The sequence below is a fragment of the Gracilinanus agilis genome, chromosome 2 (assembly GCF_016433145.1).
Source record: "Gracilinanus agilis isolate LMUSP501 chromosome 2, AgileGrace, whole genome shotgun sequence".
NCBI classification, from domain to species: Eukaryota; Metazoa; Chordata; class Mammalia; order Didelphimorphia; family Didelphidae; genus Gracilinanus; species Gracilinanus agilis.
The window spans coordinates 211,146,963-211,173,694 of record NC_058131.1 but is presented as its reverse complement, the minus strand read 5'-3'; the positions used below and the strand labels follow the sequence as shown (position 1 = coordinate 211,173,694).

At 35.6% G+C, this 26,732-nt stretch overlaps 1 protein-coding gene across 1 annotated transcript in view; it reads right to left on the bottom strand.

Moving 5' to 3' along the window:
• The window catches only part of CPSF3 (cleavage and polyadenylation specific factor 3), a 65,604-nt gene extending 38,911 nt beyond the window's left edge, over window positions 1-26,693 (bottom strand). Inside the window, exons 1-6 of the mRNA XM_044663628.1 lie at window positions 26,570-26,693; window positions 13,526-13,589; window positions 12,572-12,669; window positions 8,085-8,213; window positions 2,987-3,164; window positions 1,371-1,460 (exon numbers count right to left, since the gene is read on the bottom strand). Of these exons, the coding sequence (XP_044519563.1) occupies window positions 1,371-1,460; window positions 2,987-3,164; window positions 8,085-8,213; window positions 12,572-12,669; window positions 13,526-13,589; window positions 26,570-26,619 (609 nt within the window). The 5' untranslated portion in view covers window positions 26,620-26,693. The remainder of the gene's footprint in view (window positions 1-1,370; window positions 1,461-2,986; window positions 3,165-8,084; window positions 8,214-12,571; window positions 12,670-13,525; window positions 13,590-26,569) is intronic.
• Between the last annotated feature and the right edge of the window lie 39 nt (window positions 26,694-26,732).

Sequence of the window (26,732 nt, the reverse complement as noted above, 5' to 3'; positions counted from 1 at the left end):
TTTTTGTCAATGTGCCTAGCAAAACATTGGTTTTGCGTTCTCTCTCTTCCATTTCCCTCTTATCTCTAACTATTGTAGTTAGAAGACCTTTGTGGGTACAAGATGATTAGGTAAAGCAGTGGTTCCCAAACTTTTTTGGCTTACCGCCCCCTTCCAGAAAAAAATATTACTTAGCCCCCTGGAAATTAATTTTTAAAAAATTTTAATAGCAATTAATAGGAAAGATAAATGTACCTGTGGCCATCACTGTCCCCCTTCCCCCCCCCATCGCTGCAGCATCCACCAGGGGGAGGTAGCACCCACTTTGGGAATCACTGATGTAAAGTGATCACTTGGGTTGACTAGGCACCCAAAGATCATCAAGGGGAATGTGATATTGGAAATTTGGGGGTCCTTGAACTAATTTTGAGGTCCCTGATCTAAACTTCCTGTGGACATTTAGATCTCTTTCAAACTATATTTCCCATGATTCCTCTTGTATAATCAGGTGGGCAGGAAGTATAATTATGTAAACAGGAGTATAAAGACTGAGAATGGGATTGGTACTTCCTCTCTCTTTTTGGTGATTTGGAGCAGTCAGGATGGGAGGAAGAAGTAACAGGGCCCGTGTATTTTAAACTAACTCTTAACAGGCAGGTGGCTTCATTTTTCTAATGGCTTTCAATAAACCATGATATTTTTAATTTTATCACTCTATATTAATTTTATTTCCTACATTAAGCCTGGCATACAAAGAAGGGCATAATGCCTTCTCTGCCCTCAAAAACTTGTAAATCAGTTGGGGAGACATATGTATACAAAAAGATAAATAAAAATATGAGGTGGCATGTGTTAAATGCTAAGAGAAAAAACAAAGAATCTTTTGTCTTTTCTATTCAAGACCCTCAAGTTTCACTTTATAATTTCTTTTTCTCTACAGGGTTGCTATTAAATATTCACTTTAAAATAATTTTACTTTAATTAAAATCTTGGGAAGAAAGTGATGGAAAACATATTATTTGTTCCATTTAAGTTCTTTACCCTTTCCTAAGATAAGTCTTCCTCTGAGCCACTACTTTAAAGGTCTAAGGAAGAAGTTGGGTTGCTATGGCTAGCCTATGTCAAAACCTTAAGTTTTTCAGCTCAAAAACCCAGGTTTACTCAAGAGAGCTGAATATTTTTCCTACATCTAGGAAAAAACCAAACCAAATAATTCAGTTTTTCCATAATTCACACTACCTTTTATATTAGCTTAATAAACACGAGACAAAAATTCTTTATTATAATGGATATTTCTGTAAGAGGCAAGGAGAAGGATATAGAGGATTTAAGGGGATGAAAAAACAAAAGATATTAAAAGTATTAAAAATCAAGAAACCATTAATACTTACAATGATAAGAATATCAGGTTTAATATTAGGAATTTCAGCTGCCATCAAGTGCCTATCTTCTTGTCTTGAGAAATCACCAGTATATAAAAGCTATAAAAGACACAACATTTAGTTGGAAAAGGAATTAGGATTTTGGAAAGGCATTTTACAATTAAGGCAGTAAAATCTAGGCATCACTGTGTATATGTGTATTGTTATATTTAAAGGAGGTCACTTGTATCTATTTAAGGCAGTAGAAATGATGTACAGAGAGGATAAGATGACACTTCTCCTTATAACAGTTGCCCAGGCAGGATCCTTCAGGTCAAAGTGGTTTATCCCTTCAGGACCCACCTGGGGTTAATTGATATTATTAAATTGGGCTCTTCAGCTAGGATAACATTGATATTCTGACTGTGTTGTCTCCCTTCCCAAAACAAGCTTTGAAACTGATTTAAGAAGGTACTTTAAACTTTATACATATATATATTTATGGTAAGAAGGATAAAGGTAAAGGATTGGGTAACAGGAGACCCTACTTTAATTGTTACTATTGAAACCCTAACTGCAGGCAAATGAAGAAACAATGTTAGCTTCCCTCTGGTTCTGCCTGGCCAGGGCTAAACCAGAGTAGGTAAACTGCTGGGAAATCTTCAGCTTCTTCCTTCTGTAGATCTCCTAATATCTAGGGGCAGTAGACATCGAGGTGATGGTCAAGTACAGGTTGATAATGGTATATGAAGGACAGGAAGAGCTTGCAGAGTGGTGTTTGCACTCTCTCACTCCAAGACCACCGATCTCTAGCCTCAGCACAGGTAAAAGACCCCAGAATCTCTCTCAGGGTTCTCAACTGCCCCTCCTGCTTCTCGCATGCCTCTCTGGGAACATTCTAACCAACTGACTTATCTGTCAATCATTGAATGAAATTCAAGCTCCCAGAGATTCAATATAACAGTATTCATAAGCAAAAAAATAAAAATATATTTTAAAAATTAAGCTATAAGCTGCCGTAGATTTTATATAAGCTAGATTTGATAGGAAAAAGTATGGCTGACATTGAAATTAATAGGCTATGCTGTAACTAGAATTTTCAGTATTTATCCTACATTTTTTCTAGCCAATCTCATTAGAGACAGATGTAAATACAATAAATAATCTTGTCAGCCTATATCTTTTCTCCCTTTTTTCTTGCCTCTGGAGCAGTCAGGTGACATGGTTGCCAAATTTATCTCAGCTTATTTTTTAACCTTTGAAATTTTATTTTACTGTTCTGAAGTACAAAAATTCATTACAAGAACTGGTGTACCAAATTGGATCAAAGTAGCAAATGAATTAAAGAAAATGTTCAAATAAAAACAGGCAGATCAACACTGGTTTATATATACAAACAAGTATAGAAGAAGTGAGAAACCTCATGGTATTTTCACTTAACATATTAGCAAATGATAGATGGGCAATTAAAACTTACGTATAATAGGAAAAAAAATCTTCAGAACTTTCTAGATGTGTGACCCTGGGCAAGTCACATAACCTCATTGTCTAGTGTTCCCACTCTTCTGCTTTGGAACCTTACACAGTATTGATTCTAAGATGGAAGGTATGGGTTTACCAAAAAAAGAAAAAGAAACACACAGTACCTTTACACCAGCAATCTCAATCATAAACATGGCTGCTCCCAGAACATGGCCCGCATGGTAACACCAAAATTTGATTCCTGCAACTTCCTTTACTTCATGAAAGTTGATAGTTTCAATTTTGTCCATGCTCTCTTCTAAATCTGTCTCAGTGTACAGCATATCATCTGCTGATATATTACTAAAATTTTAAAATAGAACATGAAGAACAAAATTAAACATTTTTTTCCTGATTTATTTTAAAGAAACCATAGAAAACTGTTCTTTAATGACATATTTATAAGCTATTCATTTATTTATAGAAAATATAAGGAAGTAGATTATGCCATGAATACTTGGAATACTTATGCTAAAATTTTATTCCACTGCCTCATCCTCATGTGGGAGGTGCCTTTCCAAAAATATCATCATGGAAAGCAAGACAGATTTCCTCAAGCATAAATTTTCAAGTATCAGCAAAATATAAGCATCCTGAGTTTGGTCTTTCACTGTTTTCTTTTTGTCACCAGCATCAAGTACAAAGCCTCACATGGGGTAGGTGTTTAATGTCTCCTAAAGTAAATTAAAATATGGTCTGTGAATATTAAAAGAACCAACTTGCCCAAATTTGGAGACTTATTACAACAGGTAATAAAAATGTTTTGGCCTAAGAAACTCATAAAACAATTTCCTAAGGCATGGATCAATTGAAAAATGTATTGACAGAGGGAGGGAAGGCCCATATGTATGAAATTATGGATTTCTGAAAATTGGTGAGTACAGCATGTGGCAAAATGGGAAGAAAAAAACCAAAAAACAACAAGAGCAACTAGGTGGCATGGTGGATAAAGCTCCAGGACTGAAGTTGGGAGAACCTGGATTCAAATCTGGTCAGCCCCTTGCACTTCTGGCTTGTTACTGAGACAGAAAGCAAGGGTTAAAAAATAACTCTCTGCTCCTCACCCACCCCCACAAAGTAACAAAACAAAACAAAACAAAACATTTGGCTCCAGATTCAGAGGACTTTGTTTCAAATCACCACTCTGAAGCTTTCTATTTGCATGGTCCTGGACAAGCCAAATTACGCCCCCTCCCCAAGCTCCAGATAGTCTGGAGGTTCCTTCCAGGTCTAGATCTAGAAGCCTATGAAAATAGATTAGAGGTGGTGGCTGATCAGTGGACTAGATTTGGTATACAATAGAAACAAATGAGCACAGTAGCCTACAGTTTAATAAACCCAAAGATCCCAGGTATTGGGGCAAGAATGCTGAGAAAACTAGATGGCAGTATGGCAGAAACTATGCAGAGGGCAACATCTCACACATGTATGCTAAGACAGGATAAAAATGGATACACAAACATGGGTACATAAAGGGTGACATCATAAGTTAATTGAGGAAATGTGGAAGAACTAGCCTATCAGATCTATGGATCAATAGGATGGAAATAGGACAGAAGTTCCCTGGAGGTAAAAGGAATAATCAAAATTATTAGTATTTGAAAATTTTTTAAATTTGAAAGTTTTTGCATAAAAAATCCCAATGTAGCCAAAAATTAGAAAAGCAGGAAAATGAGAAAAAACATTTTTATAGCAAATTTCTCCAACAAAGGTCTCATTTCTAAAATATAGAGAACAGAGCTAAATACACACAAAAAAAGGAGCCACTGCCCAAATGATAATCATCAAATGACATGAAGAGGCAGTTTTCAGAGGAAGAAATGAAAACTATCAACAGTCAAATAAAAGAATGCTCTGATCACTAATAATAAAAAACTAAAATCACTAACTCTTGAGGTAGCATCCCACACCCATCAGATTGGCTAAGAAAAGAAAATGATAAATGCTGGAGAGGATGTGGGAAATTAGGTTTACTAACTCACTGTTGGTGGAGTTATGAACTGTTTCAACTATTTTGGAGAACAATTTGGAATTGTGCACAAAGGGCTATAAAACTACACATACCCTTTGATCCAGCAGTTTTGTTATATACTCCAAAGAGATCAACAAAAAGGAAAGAGAGCCTATCTATATGTGCAAAAATATATACAGCTGCTCTTTTTTGTGGTGGCAAGAATGGGAACTGAAGAGACTGGCATCAAATAGAGAAAGGCTAAACAAGTTATGTCACGTGAATGTGATGGAATACTATTGTGCTCTAAGAAATGACGAAGGGGATGTTTTCAGAAAAAGTTAGGAAGATCAACATGAACTGATGCAAAGTGAACAGAACCAGAGGACAATCTATAGACTAACAATAATACTGTAACAATAATCAGTTACGAAAGATGCAGCAATTCTGACCATCCACCACAACTCTAAAGGACTCATGATATAAAATCCACCTTCAGATGGATTCAGACTACAGATATTTTCCCTTGTTTTTTGTTTGTTTTGGAACATGGCTAAAGTGGAAATGTTTTGGATGACCTCTTAGGTATGAAAAGTATCAGATTCTTACCTTCTCAATGAATGGGGGAGGGGCTAGAGGAAGTGAGAAGAGAAAAAAAATGGCTTATGGCCACAGAATACCAAAGGCCACAAACTTTTATTTAATATACTATCTCATTTGATTTTTAGAGTCCTGGTGAAGTAGGTACTATATTATTCAAATTAGATTTTATCACATGATTCTTCTAAGAGGTCAAATGAGATCCTATAATCAGTAACCATAAAGTATTATATTGGCATGAGCTACCATTACTCAAGGCACTTACCTTAGTAATTATTATCTGAGAAACAAGGCCGTTTTTCAATGTTCAAAACTGATAGGAATGACAGCATAATGATTGCCAGATCTCTTCTGATTTCAAAGTGCTTTTATATTACACCATGGATTTTGTGTAAATGGAATTAGCTCTGGCCCATTCATAGTCAAAACTCTACTTACCAGAGATGATATCATCCCCACCTCCCTTAGTGGGGAGGGGAGATGAGTTACCCACAGGTGACAATAAGTAACAAATCAAGAACAGGCAGTCCAAATCAGTGCAGAGGCTGCCATTTGTCCACTTGAATTAGAGGTGGACCCACAGTAAGTGACGAAAGACACTATCTCTTTAAGTATGTTGGTTACTTCCTGTTGGGGCAGTTCCCGCTTTGAACTTGGTGCTAAAGCATCTCAGCTGAGACCTCAGACTGCTTCCACTCTGAATGGTCACGTGGGTAAGTTAGGCTGACTTCCTTTCTCCTACCTTGATGTTTTCCAAACTCTACCTTAAGTAGGCTCTTGCCTCTCTGATTGCTAAGGTCTTGTGGCTTGTAGCCTAGTTTAATTAGCCTTTTAACCCTCTCTCTCCATCCGGGTCTCTGCAGGCCTGGACTAGCCTCTCCCTCTTCTTTATTTCCCTACTTTCTACCTTACTAATTGTAAATAAACTACCTTAAACCCGATCCTGACTTGGGTCTATTTTAATTATGGAATCATTCTGAATTATTGATTCCTGGCGGCCACACTTTAAATATGTATCTATAAAATACCTAAAATCTCCCTCTTACAATTTCTATAACACTCTGGATATAATCTTACTAGGATTTTATAATATTCTATTTTAAAATTTAAATTGCATAATTTCATGAAGTATGTTGTATGGTTCATCAGATTATTTTAAAAAATTATTCTTATGAATTTAAAGCAATATTGAGTATAATCAGAATAGACGATTAGATGTTATCTGGAGAATAAACATAGCAAGTGAATAAGAGCAAAAACTAAAGAAATGTTTTTTTTTCATTGTTAAAACTTCAAATTTTCAAAATTAATTTTGCCTGAAAATTATGCATATGCTTATTTGAGTATAACCCATGCTTTTCTATAGACTAGTATATGTTGTGGGGGGAAAGATAAAGTTCTCTAAAACAAATAAATGAACAAAAAAGTCAATATTTCAAAGAATATATCCTTTCAGAATGTACTATTTCTGATAATTATGTGAACATACTTTTAAGAATAACCTAATGTTAGGGGAAAAGATGTTTACCTAAAATAAAAAAATAAAGAGTATGTGTATGTGTGTTGGTTCATAACTATGATTTCAGTGGGGGATGAAGAAGCAACTATCTTCTTGTCAATATATATTATTAGCAATTTATCTGCATTTTATAGTCTCAGAGAGTTACCTCAGGAACTGAGAGGCTAAATGACTTGCTAGTGCAAATCAAAGGTTAGAATAGACCTCAGATCTCCTTGACACAATAGCCAGCCCTCAATCCACTGTAGTGTGCTGTTTTGTTTCTGTGCATGCAAATAAAAACATGCACATACACACATATTAAAACAAATTATAAGTCAGAACGACCCTGGAGTTAAGTCATAAAAATTCTAAACTTTTAATTTTTCTTTAATAACTGAGGCTACTAGTAACAATTTGTAGTCTTTCTGGTAAAGATAAAATTCTTCTGAGGAATAATGTACACTTCAATTATAATGAACAATTCCTGACATTTATATCTTCAAAATTTGTAAGAAGTTTTTTACATGCATATCTCATGTAACTCACATAACAACCCTGACAGGAAGGTATTACAGGTATTTTAACCTCTATTATTTTTATGAGGAACCTGAAGTTCAGAAATGTTAAATGACTTGTGCAGAGTTGGGTCAAGTCAGAGGTGAGATTTGAACTCAAGATTTTCCTCACTCCAAGCCCAATATTTTCTGCACTATGTAATTTTTGGAATTTTCAGTGTTTGATTCCCTTCTCACTTCTAGGCAAGGTGTCCTCAAAAACAAATAAATCCTCTTACCTACCTTCGGTCTTAGTATGTATTCTAAGACAAAAGACCAGCAAGGGGTAGGTCATCAGGGTTAAGTGACTTGCCCAAGGCCACACAGCTAGAAAGTGTCTTCAGGCCAGATGTGAATCAGGCTCTCTATCTACTGTGCTACCTAGCTGCCCTCAGGGAAGGGGTCCTTAAAAAGAACAGTGTTTCAGTAAACACTGACCTGATTTACTTATGGACTTACTCTGATTACAACTTATACTCTTGGTCTTGTACAAGCTATATGCAGGTGGGTAACATAGCCAGTATGGGAACCAATATTGTGAATATAACAAGGAAACTTGAATAAACTCTGGCATTATATGAAAGAAGTCATCTTCATAAAGTTTTGTAGCAACTCACCTAACTTTGACATAATCAGAAAGAAGCCATCTGTAAATAGCTTTTGTTGCATGAGTCATAAATGTTCTTCCTTTGAAACTTGTCTTCTGAAGAAACCATGGTAAGGCACCACAATGATCTAAATGGAAACTTAAGATACAAGAAATACAATTGATATACTTGCAATATTACTCAGTGTAGTTAATTTAAAATATATTCAGGACAAAATAAAAAATTTCCATAATAGGATCCAAACTTTTGACATTCTGGCATATTAAACAGGCATTATTTATCTACTGCTATGATGATCAAACTTCTTCTCAAGGAGGGTTTATCTCTGTTATGAAGAATGATGGAACACTAAAATTTTAAGCTAGAGACAACACAGTTTGAAGAGGTGTGCATGCTCAGTGCCTCTTTAATAAGATCAGAGTTTTCTTTTGAATTCTTTTTGACTTCTAAGCCTGATATATTTTGAGGGTAGTAAATGTAAATGAACATAATAGTCAAATTTTGTTTCCCAAGTGAATATAATATTTATGTATTTTATAGATTAGTAAAATTTATGTTAAACAATAATATTCATAGCTTTTCTTTTATGTACAATAAAACAAAATCCAAAATGCCACAGATTGCCTAGTGAAACTTGTGGCACATTATTTGAGAACCACTGATTTACTGGTATTGTTGAGGAAAGAAGAGGTGTGTGAACAAAGAGAGGAGAAAACTCATCTTAGTTTGGCAGGCAGTAGGAATTCTTTTAACACTTATGAATGTCTAATATCTGAACAAGTAGAGAAAAGAAGAGGTTTAGATTGTAGCTGTAGTTATTAAAACAAATATTAATTACATAATTTGCTTATCTCATTAGATCCAATGGGTTCAATTATCAACTCTATACAGATGATTACCAGAGCTAGTTATTCAACCCTAATCTCCCTCTCCTGAGCTCAAACCTTGTACCACCAATTGCCTATTGGACATTTCAAGCTAATGTCCTATAGATGCCACAAACTCAACATGTCTAATATAGAATTCATTATCTCAACCCTTAATTGTCCTCATTTTCTGCCAAGGACACCATTATCCTTTTTGCCTCCCACATATGCAACTTCAAGGATCTATCTGATTCCTTAGCTCTCATGCATCCAATTTATCCAATCCATTGCAAAATCTTTAACTCTAAAACATTTCATAGCTGTATCCTCTTCTCCCTACCCACATGGTTACGACCTCAGTTCAGGTGCTTATCATCTCTTAACTAGATTACTTCAATTGCTTCTTACCTTGTCTCTCTGCCTCAAGTCTCTACCCATGGTTAACCCATTTTCCACATAGTCAAATTCACTAAATAAATTTCTTAAAATCTAGGTTTGATCAATAGAATCATCCCTACTTAATAACTTTCAAGGGTTCTCTATTATGTCTAAAAACAAACTTAGACTCTTACCTGGGCTTGCATATTACCTTGTACTTTATATGCATCTTTATATGTGTCTGTACACACATGCATATATACATAAACATACATACATACACATATATATATGCTTATTTGAATAAATGTTCCCTGAGATCAGGGACTATTTTGTTTTTGTCTTGTATCCTCAGTGTTTAGCATAATACTTAGTATACTTCAGGCACTTAATAAATACCTGATTGATATGTAAATATTTTCATTGTCAATTGGTACTTTAAATTACTTTTTTCCACATGAAAAATGAAAATAAATTTTGAAATGAATCAAGCTTTTCCATTCTGAATTTTCTGGAGAAACAGGGTTATAGAAATTCAATAAGTAAACACTAAAAATACTTCTGTACAGTGTCTGTAGTAACAGCATCGTGATCCTAAAATGTTTCACAGTAACATAATGTAACTGAGTTCCTATAGAGAAAACTGGTTAAATTCCATACTTCTGCTAAAATATGTACATTTTATATGTACATACATACAATATGTACATTTTGTATATACATATGTATTATGTTAAATTTCATACTTCTGCTAAAATATGTATATTTTATAGATACATATATACAATATACAATTAAGGAAGTCACAACACAATAATTTTATAGAACTTCAAAGCTGTTGGGAGCCACTCAGAGAAACAGGGTTTTTAACAGGGTCCCATCAAGATCAATACATTTGGCAAAGCCCTGTATTGATTCTTATGACCTGAATAATCGGGCCATAGGATGGATGGCTTACCCAAAATCTGACCCCTCTCTGTGACTCCCTTCTGATCAACACTTTTTATTATTGAAAGCATTATAATCTAGATTTTTAGGATAGCCTCAAATACTATAGAAAGCCCCTAAGTACTCTATAGTAAACCAACATTTAATGAGTTAACTCAGCAGAAAATAGCAGAAGCTGCTTATATCTTTTTCCTCTCTGTTTCACACTTCCCAAGGACGGGACATGGCAGGTCCAAGCAAATTCCATTCTCACTTTAGTACCTTCCCATGCAGAGCTGTGCCCCACAATCTTAAAGGCTCATTCTTTAACATACCTTTTGAAGTATGGGAAGCTTTTACTAAAATAAAACTTAGATAAATTAAGGCTCATTCTTTAACCTTGAGCACTGTCTCAGTATAATTTACATGAGAGAATTTGTGTGCTACATGCCAACTGCTATGTAATTCTTATAACTTTGAGTTTTTCTGATTTAAATTTGAAATGTAAATTTTCTCAGCATTGGTGTGACTGTGAGAGAAGAATATAAAAAATAAAAATTTCACAGGAAGCTCTCAAAATCTACTGTGTCTCTGACTCTTTTCTTTCTCACCTAAACCATACACCTTTCCAGACCCCTGGAGCTACTGCCTAGCTTCCAGCACAAAGCCCTATAAGATAAGTTTTGGTTTTAAAGCCCTTGTTTTTGTGTTTAGTTTGTTCAAGGAAACTAAGTATGTCTCCCTCTACATCTCAAGGTTTAGGGGCAGGGTGTTCCTGCATTCTGAAAAACCTGTGTAATATTTTTTGGCATTCCCCTCATACCAGAGAAAAAGTCTGATATATTTTTTTCTTTTATGGGGTGTATACAGTACCTTATTGTAAATTTGGGTTAAGTATTTGGTCATAGGCTATATATAGGCCAATGTCAACATTTCTAGTCTTTGTGTGTCTGCTGAATTTTGCATTCTTTTTGCAAACTTTTGCCTTTTAACTTAAAAAAAAGTGAACATTTATGGTTTTAAATGATAAAATATGTTGGTATCATACAACACTATACACATATTTTATGCATTTCCAAATTTCTAAATTCTTCTGTGATAACTGTAGCTTCCACAAAACCCCCCCACAAATTTCCATTTGATTTTTCATGCCAACTTGCAACATACTGAAACCATGATAGGGAAAGTTATGATGTGGAAGGGATATATGTACAAAAATTTCCATATAAATACAAACCCTTCTAGGTTATAATGATACCTAAAGTGCTACAAATAAATCCAGACGTTAAACAATGAAATGCCAGGTCACTATTTCTTTCTCCAAGGTACCAAAGAATTATAAATCATTCACTTCAAGGAATAGTTGGGTCATATAGATTATTTACAACAAAACCATGAAATAGAATACTTATTAATATGATATATTCTTTTTTTTTTTTTTTTTAATTTTAAACCCTTAACTTTTTTTTGTGTGTATTGACTTATAGGTGGAAGATTGGTAAGGGTAGGCAATGGGGGTCAAGTGACTTGCCCAGGGTCACACAGCTGGGAAGTGTCTGAGCCTGGATTTGAACCTAGGACCTCCTGTCTCTAGGCCTGGCTCTCAATCCACTGAGCTACCCAGCTGCCCCTATATTCTTTTTATATCATACATGGCACCATTCTGTCTCTTCTACCATTTTACACAAACGACCCAATCATGCCCTTAATTTTTACTTTAAAAATCCTCAGCAATAGAGTACTGCTATGTTTCAGAGTTTTAATTAAAATCTAAGGTAAAATTAAGACAACCAAACAATCAAGTGCAGAAATAGAAGAAATGTTTAAGAAAATAGTGTAGACTAGTCATATAAAAGAAAAAAAAAAGACTAGAAAGGTAGGCTGAAGCCAGATTTCCAAGAGATTGAAATATCAGACTAAGGAGTGTATACTTTATTCTAGAGCCAATAAAGAGCCACTGAAAATTTTTGAGCAGGGAAGGGATAAAGTCCAAAGCTAGCAAGACTGCTGATCTCTCAATGTTTAATCAAAAGGTGACATGAACTTCATGGTAACCCATTATTATGTAATCCAATGATCTATTTTTGACAGTTGAGAAAAGTTGATCTGATGAAAGATAAAACAAAATAGAACATTTTTTAAGACAGTAAGAAATAAAAGTATAAATAAATCACTAAGATATGCCAGTTCCCATTTAGATGTTGGTGCACATCACACTAGTATAACATTCCACTAGTGAAATAAAAATTATTTTAAAAATCTGAACAATAATCATTAGAAAAAAACATTCTTGAAAAAATTATCTTTGTTTAAGATAAAACTTACTGACTAATTAAGAGGAGATCAATCTCAGCAGGATCTATCAAATCAATGTAAGGAAGAGCATCCATTCCTTCTAAGCCAGGATGAATACCACAATCCAACTGTGAAAGAAGTGGGGGAAAAAAGTCATAAAAATATCTTTGTACAAACTATAGTACAAATATTGAAAACATCCCTCAAAGCTGTTAAACATTCATCACTAATCTTGTCATGAGATACAACTCTACTTACATATTTAATATCACTTATTTCACAAAGCTATCTGTAAGTCACTTATGATGACAAAGTGAGAAGATAAATACTCACTAAGCACTGAAAGTTGTGACTCATCTGTAGTCACACAGGATATGTCAAAGGTAGAATGTGAACTACTCTTTTCCACTGCCTCATTAATAAGGCAATAAATTAACTCTTCCAAAGAGTCTGGTAATAATTTGATAAAAACTTTCTCCATGGGATATTAGATATTCTGAGTTTCTTATCTTATGGGACTAAGGACTTATCCTTAGTAAAATATGATTAAAGACATTAAAAATAACAGTTAAGCCCACCATGTTTCTCTTTAAGATGAGGCAGAATAAAGGCTAAGGCTTTGTTTCACAAATTTAGGATAGTCACTACCTTTGTATAGTCTCCTGTTTGGAGAGGAAAGTGACTCAGTCACACCATTTATTTTTATTTATTTTTTTACCATTTGTTTTTAAATGCCTGATTCTACCAATTCTCTAGAGTCCTGCACATAATTCTACCCATAGCAGCTGAATGATGTTTTGAGAATTTATTCTAAAGAGACAACTAGTTGGAGGGTTTAGTTAACACATTTTACTGTATTTATTAGTAACATGTTCCAAAAAGCATATAATGTTAATGTCTCTACAAAAAACAAAGATGATTAATTGTTCTATATTTTAACAGATTTATACTACCTATATATGAGTATGCATTTATAGTGATTACCATTATTTTTCTTCCTTTGAACTCTAGAATAATACATGATCTTCCTACTTCTTGTCCAGCTCCACTGTAAAAATAAACAAGAAACAAAGATCTATGTAAATATATTAAGACACTTTAGTAATAACACAAATCAACACTAATAAATCAATTTATGTTTTCTTTTACCCAGAGCTACACAAATAGAAAGTATTTGAGGTCTGATTTGAACGAAGTCCTCCAGACTCCAGGTCTGGAGCTCCACTATGCTAATTGTCCCACTTTACCCCTTTTAAAAGCAAAATACACATTCTTAGAAGTTCTCACTGAGAAGTCCTCCTAAAGGAAACAAAAGGTATAAAATAACCAGAAAAGGAACCAATCTACAGAGAGAAATAGTTCAGGGAGTAAGTATGAGTGAGTTTGAATCCATGTGTTTAAATTTCTGAAGAAGTTAAGTTAGAGAGCTAAAGACCAAATGTTAAATTTAAGCTTCTGAATGAAAATCTTAACAGAGTAATTTTTGTTTCCAAGTTACATGGATTATTTATTTTTTAAGCTAAATAGTTACAATATATGTAAATCTAAGAATATTCCAGTATTTTAGAAAAAAATCCATAAACTTATATAAGATAGTAACTAGAATTTACAAACTTAAAATATGACCAAAATGTCTTTCTTTCTCTCGATATATTAAAATTTCCCCTTTTTGTTAATATCTGTTTCAAGGGGGCAACTGGGTAGCTCAGTGGATTGAGAGCCAGGCCTAGAGATGGGAGGTCCTAGGTTCAAATCTGACCTCAGACACTTCCCAGCTGTGTGATCCTGGGCAAGTCACTTGACCCCCATTGCCTAGCCCATAACACTCTTTTTGCCTTGGAGCCAATACACAATATTAACTCCAAAACAGAAGGTAAGGGTTAAAAAAAAAAATATCTGTCTCAAAAATTATCTACTTTTGTTAAATTTATTATAGTCATACTTTTAAACTCTCTCAGTTGCTTTGGGAGAAACTAAATTTCACTCATCCTTTAGAGTCCTGTTCAAGTCCCTCTGCCTCCATTGTGCCCGATCTTTTTTTCTGAACTTCTATAGCATTTAATTGTCTGTATCACTTATTTTGGCATTCGGTTCAGGATATAACTCCTATGAAAGCAAAAATCAGTCTTCTATTTTATTTATGCCATGTTACACTGTAGGGAGCACTTAATAAATTCTTAGTTACATTTCCCCAAAACTTAATAATTTTTAAAATGCTTTGTTTAAAGAATACTATTATTCTTTACTGCTGCTACTGCTACTGCTGCTGCTGCTGCTGCTGCTGCTGCTGCTGCTACTGCTGCTACTACAACATTATATTTCATAGTTAAACCTAATGGCACAGTGAAAACAAAAACAAAAATACACACGCTATACAGGGTAATCAAGGAGAGATTATTCTTTTCTCTATTATGTCACTCATCTTTCACCATCTAAGACCTTCAAGTAATTAGTTCTACATCTGTAAAATATTGTACTAATTATTTCTAAGATACCTTGTAGCTCTAAAATATAATATTAAAGTGTGATTATTATAATTTAGAAAAACACTAATCCAGATACTTATTCACTAAATTATTTTCTCTATTTTCAGCCAAATTGGACATATCACTTAACCTGTCTTCTTATCTGCAAAAAGAGACTAAGATGGCCTTTAAAAGTCTCTTTCAGCTCTAAATTTGGGGTTAACCAAAAGGCAGAGGGAGGGAAGGTGTTATTTTTGCAAAAAGCCTGGACACCTGAAGAGAGATTGCAGGGAGCAAAGTAATATAAAAATGACACCTAGGTAAGTTTCAATCCCCATCAGAAGGTTCATCTCCTAAAAGGTTCCAGTCTTTGTAGTTCACTTGTATTATTCACTATGTATTATTCACTACATATTACTTTTTTCTCTGGTATTGAAATGATTAAAGCAAAAAAATATTATATCAAGAGCAGTTAATTTTTAATGTTGGTAATGAGATAAATTTATTCTAGATATTGACCTTGATTTGAGTACTACGATTTTACATTTTTAAGAAAAGAAAGTTTTTGTTTAACGTATACTTGTCCTGGAGTAGGGGAAAGCTTGATTTCAGTTAGGTTAACTGCAGATCTGATCAGTTGTGTGGTTATAATAGAACAAGGCATATTTGGGAAAAGGCTTTGCTTCATATGGCAAGGAAACCCTGAGCTTTTTTTTTTCTTTTCTTTTTAACTGACTGACAAATTTCCTTTTATTTGGAGCCTCAAGTAAATTAGGGTAAAAGGATAAAGAGAAGGGAATTGGATAGGTATTCTGACTTAAAGGTTATTTTTAAGCTTTTCCTTAGTCACCCTAAGTTTTGTGTTTGGAGAGAACTTTTTATGGGTTTTGCTTCTGGAGAAGTAAAAAGACCATGGACTATAGCCTGATTTTTGTAATTTTCAAGGTAAATTTCCAGATTACAGCCATTACAATAAATTTTTGTTGGTTTAAAAGACTAGTGAATCCTGATGATTATTTTTTTATAGTAATTTACCTTCAATTTTTCCCTTTCTTTTTTTAAGCAGAGAAGTCTGGACTGAATTGGCATCCATTTTTTTAGCCTCATTTTCCCCTGGTAAATAATCATCTGCATATGACTGCTTTTAGAAAAAGAAATTTCTAGGGATGCCCTAAATTTTACCACCCCAGTTCTGGAGTGTGGATGAAGTGATTAAAACTTATTAAGGTTAAGTTTGCTAGATGGCTTGTTAAAAAGGAATTTATTTTGAACCCCTAAGCATTGACTATTATCTCAAGACATTTCTTAGGAACCAAAAACCTGGACAAGGTTTTCCTTAAGCCTAGAATCTGAGGAATTCCTGAGGAAGAAATCTCTATGAGAAATCCAAAGGAACCCCTCCCCCCAAGAAATTGAAACCAGATAAGTATTGTTTCTTATCATTTTCATTGACTTTTAGAAATATTTCTGTAGCAGATATAAAACTGACCATTTTATTTCCCCTGAGAATTATATTTAACCTGAGCAAAGTTACTTGAAGTAGAGAACCTAGAAAGAAGAGACGTATTCCCCAGATTTAGCTAAAGTAGGAAAGGTTTAAAATAGTAGCATTTTACCTTACGAGGCTTAAAGGTAATATCTGTTAATTTGAAATTTGCAGCAGAGATTCCAGAGAGCTAGGTCAGTATAGGCCTAACATTGCAGATGGTTAGTCCCAAAGTAATATCGGAAGAATTTAGGAAAGAAATGACGGAGCCTAGATATAATAGTTAATAATAGAAGAGAATTTATTTTAAACCCTGAACATGGTTAGAGAGAATTGCTGTCTAAGGGTGAAATGTATGGGAAGATAACTGGTAAAAGAAATGGTATGGAGGAAACTTGGTTATTAATACAGTCACAAGGGCAAATGGAAGAGCTGAGAAATGGCTCAGCTAAGTTTCTGTAAAGTTCTACAGGTGACTGCTGATCACTGGCAACTTACACCTGGCATTAATATTCCAAATTATGGGAGCTTTTCCCCCTCATTTTAAGTTACTTCCCACTTTTCTCCTTTTATAGTAAATTTTCTGTAATCATATAATGAAGGAAGCCTAGAAAGGCACGGCCTAAAATACTGGAATTGTGAAGGCAGAAAGAAATTTTTAGCCTTTATGAATGAGTAAGCAAGTTCAAAGAAGTATCTTTTCCTAAAAGGAGGAAGAATCTAGGTAATAAGGAAAACCTGGCAAAACAGTGCCAAAAAGGGGGAAAGCCTTTCATATAAATAATAGATTCTAAGCAGCATTTTTAATAAACAAGTTTCGGATAGAACACGGAACTGCTTCTCAGTACCAGTAAAATTTTTATATTTTGGAACTTTAAGAAATATGAATGAAATCACTTTTAAACTAGGCCTAAATCCGATTGTAAATAAGCCCTTATTGCTAATGAATAGATACTCAGATAATTGAAATGCTTACCCAAAACTAATTTAGTAAGGCTAGAACTCAGTCAGGAGATCCTGTGATATTGCCACAAGAGAATTATTTTTACAATAATTTTTATCTACAGACTTTTTACATTGGCTGATTCAGTTGCAACATTATTTCTTTCATACAAAGTAATGGTTAATAGGGGTAAAAAGTCTAAGCTATTTAAGGGTCATTATTGTTGTTAAGTTGATTATAGTTGTTAAGTAGTTGAATGAAAACAGTTTTTTAAAATCCCTAGCATCTAAACCTCCCCAAAGGGGTGTATGTGAGGTTAAAAAATAAGGAAAGTTAGAAGCATTTTTAATCTTGAGAAGTTTTGGAACTAATTTCAATTTTGAGACTTTTTTGACTTTTAAAATTGTTTTGAAGCTGAAATTGTCATGCAGTCATTTTAATGTGATTTTGGGATTTTTGTAATAAAATATACAATTAGAATTTTACTTGGTATTAGATGATATTTTAATTTTTGGCCACGAAACAGGCAGAAGGGCCCTTTTCAGATTTACAAGCCCTAAATAACCTGTGATGTGGATTTTATTTTTGCCTTTATATTTTTATAGTTTGTACGGTTGTTTTTCTATTATTGTTTTGGTAGAGTAAGGCAATCTTTCTGATTAAGCATGTAGTTTACATAATTTTACAACTGGTGCAGAATAGACACTAACAGAACTAATAAGAACTAAGAATAGAATTAATAATAATTCAGATTAAGGTTAGCAGTGTAGATAATCTTTATAATAGTAAGTATACTGAGAGTTGATCAAGTCCTGTTAGAGAATGTGTTTATGGATTTCTCTTGTTCTCCCTTACAGCAAATGAAGCTATCTGCACAAAGTAGGTATCAGAAGGAGAAAGGATGCTGAAGCCATTTCATCAGGACAGACCAATGGGACCCATCGGATTCAAGAGACTTAAAGACTTTGGGGGGGATTGGGGTAATGTGTTGTTAAATTTGCCAAAGGTAGACTCTGCCTAACTTTCTCTGGCACGTGTCAAGGTGCCGGGCATTTGGGGAGTGCTCCCAAATGCCAATTTCCCATACCCCAAAGTTTCCCACCATTAGTAACAGAGTCAACCTATATAGCTTCACCCATTTGTTCGTTTGTTTGTTTGTTTTGGTTTGGTTTTTTTTGGTCAGTGACATTCAGCCTTGACCAAAAGGGGAGGGTGTCAACATAGAATCTAGAAACCCCAAACTTGTAGCCTAGTAAGACCTGATGAATCCCAAGTGTTAGAACTAGCTTGTAAGTTGGAGACCCCAAAGCTTGTACTTGCTCCCTGTTCCCATAAGAATCTACCCTGAAGATGAATCTCAGGCTAGCAGTTTCAGACTGAATAATGGACCCTAAGGTAAATGACAATCCCAGTTAGGTGGTGCTAAGCATAGGCTAAGTACTTTTTGTCTTCCGTTGTCTTCCCTATTGTATCAGAGACTCTTTTCCCAAGAAGATCTACACCTGGACAGGGACCATCCTTTTAGTATCCATTGTAAGTAGTTCTTTCCCTAACACCAGTGATGGGCAACCTTTTGAGCTTGGTGTGTCAAAATTGGCCAAAAAACTGAGCATAACTCAGGTGGTGTGTAACTTTGAGAAAAAAACCACAATTTTGTGATATTTATAGTTTAAATAAGAAAAATGTATAATTGTAATATATAACTATTTAATAAACCAAAATAGGTAAATTAATATGGGTAGAATTGTCATCTATAGTGCACAGAATGTCTACACTGGAGAAAAGGACTCGGATTCATTACTCACATGTAAAGAGAACACATTCTATTGAAACTGATTGACTGTATCGTATCACAAGCATTGGAGATAATAGTCCATAGAAAAGTGGACACCATTTTTGGGAACACATTGAATTCCTGAATTTTATTTTACTATTGCCTTTTATTTTTCTAATAGAATATTTGATTTTTCCTTTTTTTTATCTCTTGTACTTAAAGTACATATAATCAATATTAATCTTTTTTGATTCTGCAATAATACAAGTTTAAAATATATTTGCTATAATATTAATGTATACCCCAAAGCTTTAGACTATGGAAACCTGTCATTTATTGATAAATGTTATGGAACTATGATTAATGTTTATGTCTGATTCTAGGAAATGGGATCAAAAAGGAGCACAGACTTCATCTGCACAGTGCCATCAAAGCACAGACTTAAACTGAATAGTGCTATGGAGCACAAGGTAAAAAAGATCATACCAATCCAAGTAGGAGTGTTGAACTTCTATGCCAATACTAAAGGACTTGAACCTAGTGTGAGACTTGAAGTTGCTTTGCTTGACATATATAGTAAGATGTAGGATGCTTCGTACCACACTGCCAATGAAGTACCTAATAATTGGCTATTCTGGCTCGCCTATCCCTGAGAATGAAGGTAAATCAGACCAGGGAATGTACACCTCCCTTTTACATAAATATCTGGTCCTCTTTTTTTCTCTTTTATAATATGGTAACTTGCTATAAAGTCTTGGCTGCCAATGGGTAATGGCAATATTACTGCATTTTGTCCTATAGATTTATGGGAAAGAAATTACCTTAATTGGACCCTAATACAAGGCCTGTTATGAATTTATTATTGTTTTACTCAGAAAATTTTATATACATATATTTCTGATATTTTGATCCTGTTTTTGAATATTTTTCTTCCTTCCAAAGTTTAATTTTCTTTTATTTGTTTTTCTTTTTATGTTTTTGGTTTTTCTTTTGATAATTGACTCATACACCCCATAACTCAATGATGTATTCTGAGTTGATCTGGGTGTTGGTTAATACCCTCTTCAGGGGGGATTGCATTTTTATAAAAATCAAAGATTTAAAATTCTGTTTGAGAAAATTTTCAGGAAAAGAAGGAATCCAGAAAATGAACTATTTGAAGAAAGATGCCTGCAAAAACCCACAATGAATCAAGATGATCCAGAAAATATGCCTGCAGAAACCTACACCGAATCAAGACAATCCAGAATGAACTTTAGGGTGCAACTAATTGAACTTAAGGGGATTGAACACAATTATTTTGAATTGTAAACTCTTATGCCAAAGAGGATTGCCCCCTAATTAGCTTTTTGTCAATGTGCCTAGCAAAACACTGGTTTTGCTCTCTCTCTCTCTCTCTCTCTCTCTCTCTCTCTCTCTCTCTCTCTCTCTCACCTCTTATCTCTATCATAGTTAGAAGATTTTTAGGGGTATAAGATGATTGCATCAAATGATTAATTGGGGAGATGAGTCTCCCAAATGATCACAGGGGCGATTGTGATAATGAGATTAAATCTACCCTGCCCATCTTTAGATTTAATCACCAAAGGTGAAAACATCTCCACTTAACTCACAAGTCGGGAGGTCCGTGACCCACATGTGCTAGATTGAGTGACAAATCAGAATTTACTGACTACCTCCTGGGCAGTCCTAAGAAAAGTGTCTGTTGTGATTGGACATGTAAACTAAGAGGAAGGCACAGGAAGTGCCGCAAAAGAAGCTCCTTTAAAAGAGAGTTCAGTGAGCTTGGCTGGCCTCTTCTTGTTCGTGGCTTGGACTTGGAGGAGCTCTGGAACTGGAACCCTGAGAACTTGGGGAGACTGTTCTTTAATCTTTCCTTTGGAATTCCACGTGGTGAGTGAAAGACCAAATCTTCCTGAACTTCTCTTAAGGAAGTTCCCTTTCAAAGAGACTCTGTTACTGAAGCTTTTGCTTCATTTGCCTCTGGGGTCCTCCGCCCTCTGACTTTCCAGCCTTAGCCTCAAGGCCGAACCTCCCTTGCTTGAGGATTAATTAGATCTGCCTGGGTTAAACCAGGGGATTGGAGCAAATTACCTAGTGTGTTAGAATACTTATCTTATTCTCTCTCATTTCCTTATTTCCTCTTCCTCTCCACATTTGTAAATAAACTTCCATAAAAGTAATTTTGACTTGAGGTTATTCTTTAATTGGGGACTGATAATTATTCAATTCCCTGGCTACCAAACCTTTTAATATTCACCCAATCAAAACCCCTTTTTACCCCTTATAACACTACAGCAAATGTTTCATCCTCTGCATGCGGCCGTGTGTCATCAAAAATGGCTACACGTGTCAGTGCTGACACACCTATCATAGGTTTGCCATCACCGCTTTACGCCCTAGCCTTTGGCTATGATTCCTTTCCCTAGCTTGATTGTATCTTGTCAGTATAGTTTGAACACTCCCATTTCCTTGTAGCTATGGTAACGTCAATCATCTTTCCCTGCCCCTGAATCTCCCCAAATGGTATATAGGTTCCCCAAATTCTTTTGTTCCTTGTAGTTGTCAATCTAGCACAGTTGGCTCTCCCAGGGGTCGGTGACCAGAGCAACCAGTTAAATCCTCGGACTCTGTGTAGGCGTGGTGGCCTAACTCAGCACTGTACTCCTTTCTTTAATTAAAGAATGGTTTTTCTGACTATTTAATAGTCCTGTGTTTTTTTTCCCAGTTAACACTGCGATCCAATGGTCCTTAACATACTGCTCTATAAATATGCTGATCATCATCCTCATATGGCTCAGATCATTTCTTATTCCTGGAATATTCTCCCCACTTCATCTCTGGTTGAATTCCTAGGCATCTTTCAAAATCCAACTCAAATGCTATGTTCTATGTGAAGCTAACCCTAATCCTCCAGTTGACAAATTTTACTAAAAATCTAAAATAGCACTTTGTTCTATAATTCCATACTGTACATTAATTACTGTTAGCTGTGATAGTGTCTCCAGCCCTTACTAGACTTGTAAGCTCAATGAAGGCAAGGGCTCCTCATCTAAACCTTGTATTTCCTTCAATTCTTGCATTTCTAGCACACTATGTATAAGATAGACTGTTTCGTAGATATAATCTCCTGACAGTGACAGCAATTTTTTGTTATTTAATCAATTTCATTTGTGTTTTTAGTAAACTCTGGCATAATAAAAAGAGTACTAAGAGTTAAAAGCCTTAGGTTCAATTCTGGGCTTGATTTCAGTAAACCGGAGATAACAATAGTTTACCCCGCAGTGATGTTGGTAGGAAGGAGCTCTATATAAATATGAAGTATTCTTATAATAATTCTATATTAATATTATATTATACATTAATATATAATATAATATAATAATTCTGGCTAGGCCTTAATCTCGTAAGGGTTTGTCAACTTGAAATCTGGAGACACCAAGTTTGCCCTTTGTCCCATGAGAGTTTGCCTAGAGGGAGGTCTCAGACTTAGCCATTTCAGTCTGAATAGACCTTAAAAGTAATTGATGATCAGTTTAGGTGGAGCTAGCAGACCTAATTAAATATTAAGTACCCTTTTGTCTTAGTAGTCTCCCCCACAGAATCAGTCCTTTCCCATGAAGCCAAGCCTGATGACGGACCTTTCCCTTTTGTATACCTTGTAAAGCATTAGCCTCTCCCTGATACCCCAGTCTCTGGCTAAGGTTTCTTTCTCAAGCCTGTTTGTATCCTGTCAGTATAGTTTGGGCTTCTCATTTCCTTGTAACCATGGTAATGTCAATCAATCATACTTTCCAGTCCTTAGTTCCCCCAAAAGGTATATAAATCCCCCATACTTTGGAGGATAATCTAGTTCCCCAAATTCTATTTTCTTTGGAGGATAATCTAGCACAGTGATCCTCTGAGAGATACTGTTGCCAGAGCCTTTGACTCTGGGTGGCTGCAGAATATTGAACACTATCTCTTTCCTGATTAAAGACTTGGTGTTTCTGACTACTTTAATAGTTCTGTGTTTTTTCCAAGCTAACACGTTCTATCTAGCTCATTTGGTTCTGGAACCTCTACTGCACAATTCTTGCTATCAGTTAGTGCAAACTTATTTGGCTTATTACATCTAGCTAGTCCTGGACATGCTGCATATTTTTTTACTCTGGCCATATTCTTGCTAACCAGTGGTGTCAATCAGCTCCTCTCTTACTCCTCTCAACAACCCAATGAATTCTCAATCTGAAACATGCCTTCCCTTATGCATGGAAAATGCTCTCCCTCTTCATCTGTTTCCTCTCTTCTTTTAAGTACCAGCTAAAATCTCTCATCTTCTACAGGAAGCCCTTCCCCATCCCTCTTAATTCTACTGCCTTGCCTCTTATCTTTCCAATGTATCCAGTATATCTTGACTGTTGGGGGGGCTAGAGGGTGCAATGGATAAAGAGCACCAGGCTTGGATTCACGAAGACCTGAGTTCAAATCTAACCCCAGACACTTCTTAGCTGTGTAACCCACTTAACCTGTTCACCTCAGTTTCCTCATCTATGAAATGAGCTGGAGAAGGAAATGGAAAATCACTCCTGTATCTTTGCCATGAAAACCCCTAATAGTCAGGACCTTGTTTGTACAGTTGCCTTACCCAATAAACTGTGAGCTCCTTCAGCATAGGGACTTTTTGCCTTTCTTTGCAGCCCCTGTGCCTATTAGTACGGTGGCTGACATAGAGGAGGTGCCTAATAAGTGTTTACCAACTAGGTCACCCCAACCTGTTTGAATTCTCATTGACTAGCTAGATACAACTATATTAAGTTAGTTTTTTATGCCCTCTGCAAATTGATTCCAATCTCGTTTTCTAGCCTTGTTTCACACATCATTCTCCTTTACACTTCATGTTCCAGTCAAACTAGACTAACTGTTCCTCAAATTTAATATGTCAATTCCCACTTCCACACAGCTGCACAAGTTATGTCTAATTCCTAGGATGTATTTGTTTCTTATTTCTGCTTATTAAATTTTACCTTCTCAAGTAAGTTCATCACCCAAATGAAAGTATATTCTCCTTCACACATATTTTCCTATAGTACTTTGGTTTTCTCCCTGGCCTTTTTTCCCCAAGTTAACAAAGTAGTATCTGAAAGACATTTTTTAAAACTCTTACCCTAAGGCAGGAGAGTAGTAAGGACCAGGCAATTGGAGACTTGCCTAGGGTCACACAGGATGGATCCCTTATTTCAAAGCTTAGTGACCCTCCCGATAAACTCTTAATAATTGCCTATAGAATTCATATTAAGATCTTCTTCCTTGGCTTCCCTGACAATATACTTTTATGGTTCTTATGAACTACTCTTTTCTAATCTTTTTCTGGGTCTTTAAACTCTTACTTCTTGGAAGAACTTCAGTATTTCCTACAGTTGTGTCCTTAGTTTTCATGTTTCTATAGAGGTTCTTCACTAGGCATTTGTAAAGCTGGGTTTAAAAATAATTTGATAAATTTATTTCAATATAATTGGTTTTCTTGGTAATCTGCTTCCATAATTACCTTCAGGCAGAATCTAGTTTTCCACCCTCTGTCCAGGGTTTCAATTTTACATTTCCAATTGCTGATCAGATAACCTCACTTGGCTCTCCAGATAACATCTTCAATTCTTTGACATCTTTACCAACTTTCCTATTTCTTTTCACGGCAACACTATACTGTTACCCAACTTCAAAATATTTATTTTTCAACATTTTCACTCAGTTTGAGTATTTAATCTTGCTAAGTCCCACCAAGTCTGATGCCACAATAGTTCTGACCAATTTTCTCTCCTATTCCAACATCAACATCCTATTTAAAAATTCCTGTGTATAAATCATCTTCCACAGTGCTACCTGGACAAATCTGATTATGCTTTTCAACTCAAAAAATTTAAAAGTTACATCTCCAAAGCCTACAGGGTAAAAGTATAATGCCTCCCTCCCTTCAAATCTGGGCTCCTCCTACTTTTCCAGCTTCTTGGTTCCCTTCATCATTCCCTGTTCTCACCCTAGCCTTTCCCTTTAAGTTTTCCCTCCACATCTGGGATGGACTCCCATCGACATTTGCCTGAAATATTTCACTTTCTTCAAAGCCATGTTTAGGTGTCTCCAACCTTAAAGTATAATATCTGTCATTTATATAGCCCTGTAAAGTTTGCAAAGTACTTTATAAATATTACCTTATTTTATTCTCATAACACTGTGAGGTAAATGATATTCTTATCATTCACATTTTATAGAAAAGAAAAAGGTAGAAGAGGTTAAGGGAAATGCCGTGGATCATTCCATGTCTGAGGCCATATTTGAACTCAGGTCTTCCTGACAAGTTCTAGTACTCTATCTCTGTCTTACTTTCCTCTTTTCTACTTCCAACTAGATGAGTTCTCACTCTCCTCCAATTTCTCATAATACCCTGTATGGACATTTCCTTCATAGCTACCACATTTATGTGCATTAAAGTTATGTGTACAGATATATACGTTTTATCTCTCCTAATTATACTGTACCTTCTCTATGGAAAGAGAGAGTCTAGCACTATGTCTAACAACAGATAACAAATAATTTCCTTTTTGTCTCTGTTCAAATTAGTCTTCTGATATAATGTGAAGTACTCCTTAATGCCTAAAAGAAACTTAATAAATGTTTGTTTGATAATTGCTTAGATGTTTACAAAAAATTTTCCATATAAATACTTTCTCTAGATTCTCAAAAAGAAAAAAGACTCAATTCCCCCACCCCCCCAAAAAAACCCAACTCTGTAAGACAGGTAGTTATAATGTCAACCTTACAAAGAAGGAAACTAAAGTTCAGAAAACTTGGGGAGGGGGAAGAGTCCTTGGCCAAAATTTCTCTTATTCGCTCGTTCTTCATTAATCACGCATTTTAAGCATCTCCTATCTAAAGGGGAGTCGAGGTTGGATGAGTCTTCTGAGAGGTCAATCTAGAAAGAGATCTGAGAGCCCAAAAAGAAAACGGTAATGCACAGGGCACTTAGTGCACCAGAACAATGCAAAATGAAACGCCAAGTGAAGTTTGAGGGGGAAGGTCACTGCTACCAGAAGGAAGAAGGGAGTCAGGGCAGGGATTCCTCAAGTGGCTTTAGAGTTAGGTTTTTAACAAAGTTGAAAGAGCTCAATAGGCGAATAGAGGGTGAGGAATTACAAAAATAGCATGGAAAACAGTCTGAGCCCTCAGGCAGCATGAATTCGATTAAGTACTGCAGCCAGAACTGGGCTGGGGAAGCCACCCCTCTTCCCCTTCGTCAAGACTGCTTCTCGCGACCCCAGCGGCCTTTCCCGCGGTCTCCCCACCCGGGTTTGGCAGCGCGTAGCTTCTCCCTCCCCAGGCTCCTTACAGAGGTCTGATCAGTAGCTGGTCGCTCTCCTCTGCCGGAATCGCCGACATCTCTGGGATCAGGGGAAGGGATGGAGGAAAGAAATATTCCAAAACGCCGCCACGACTGCAGCAAAAAAGCGACAGCAGAGTACCCTACTCCTCCTCCCCGAGCAAGACCAGCA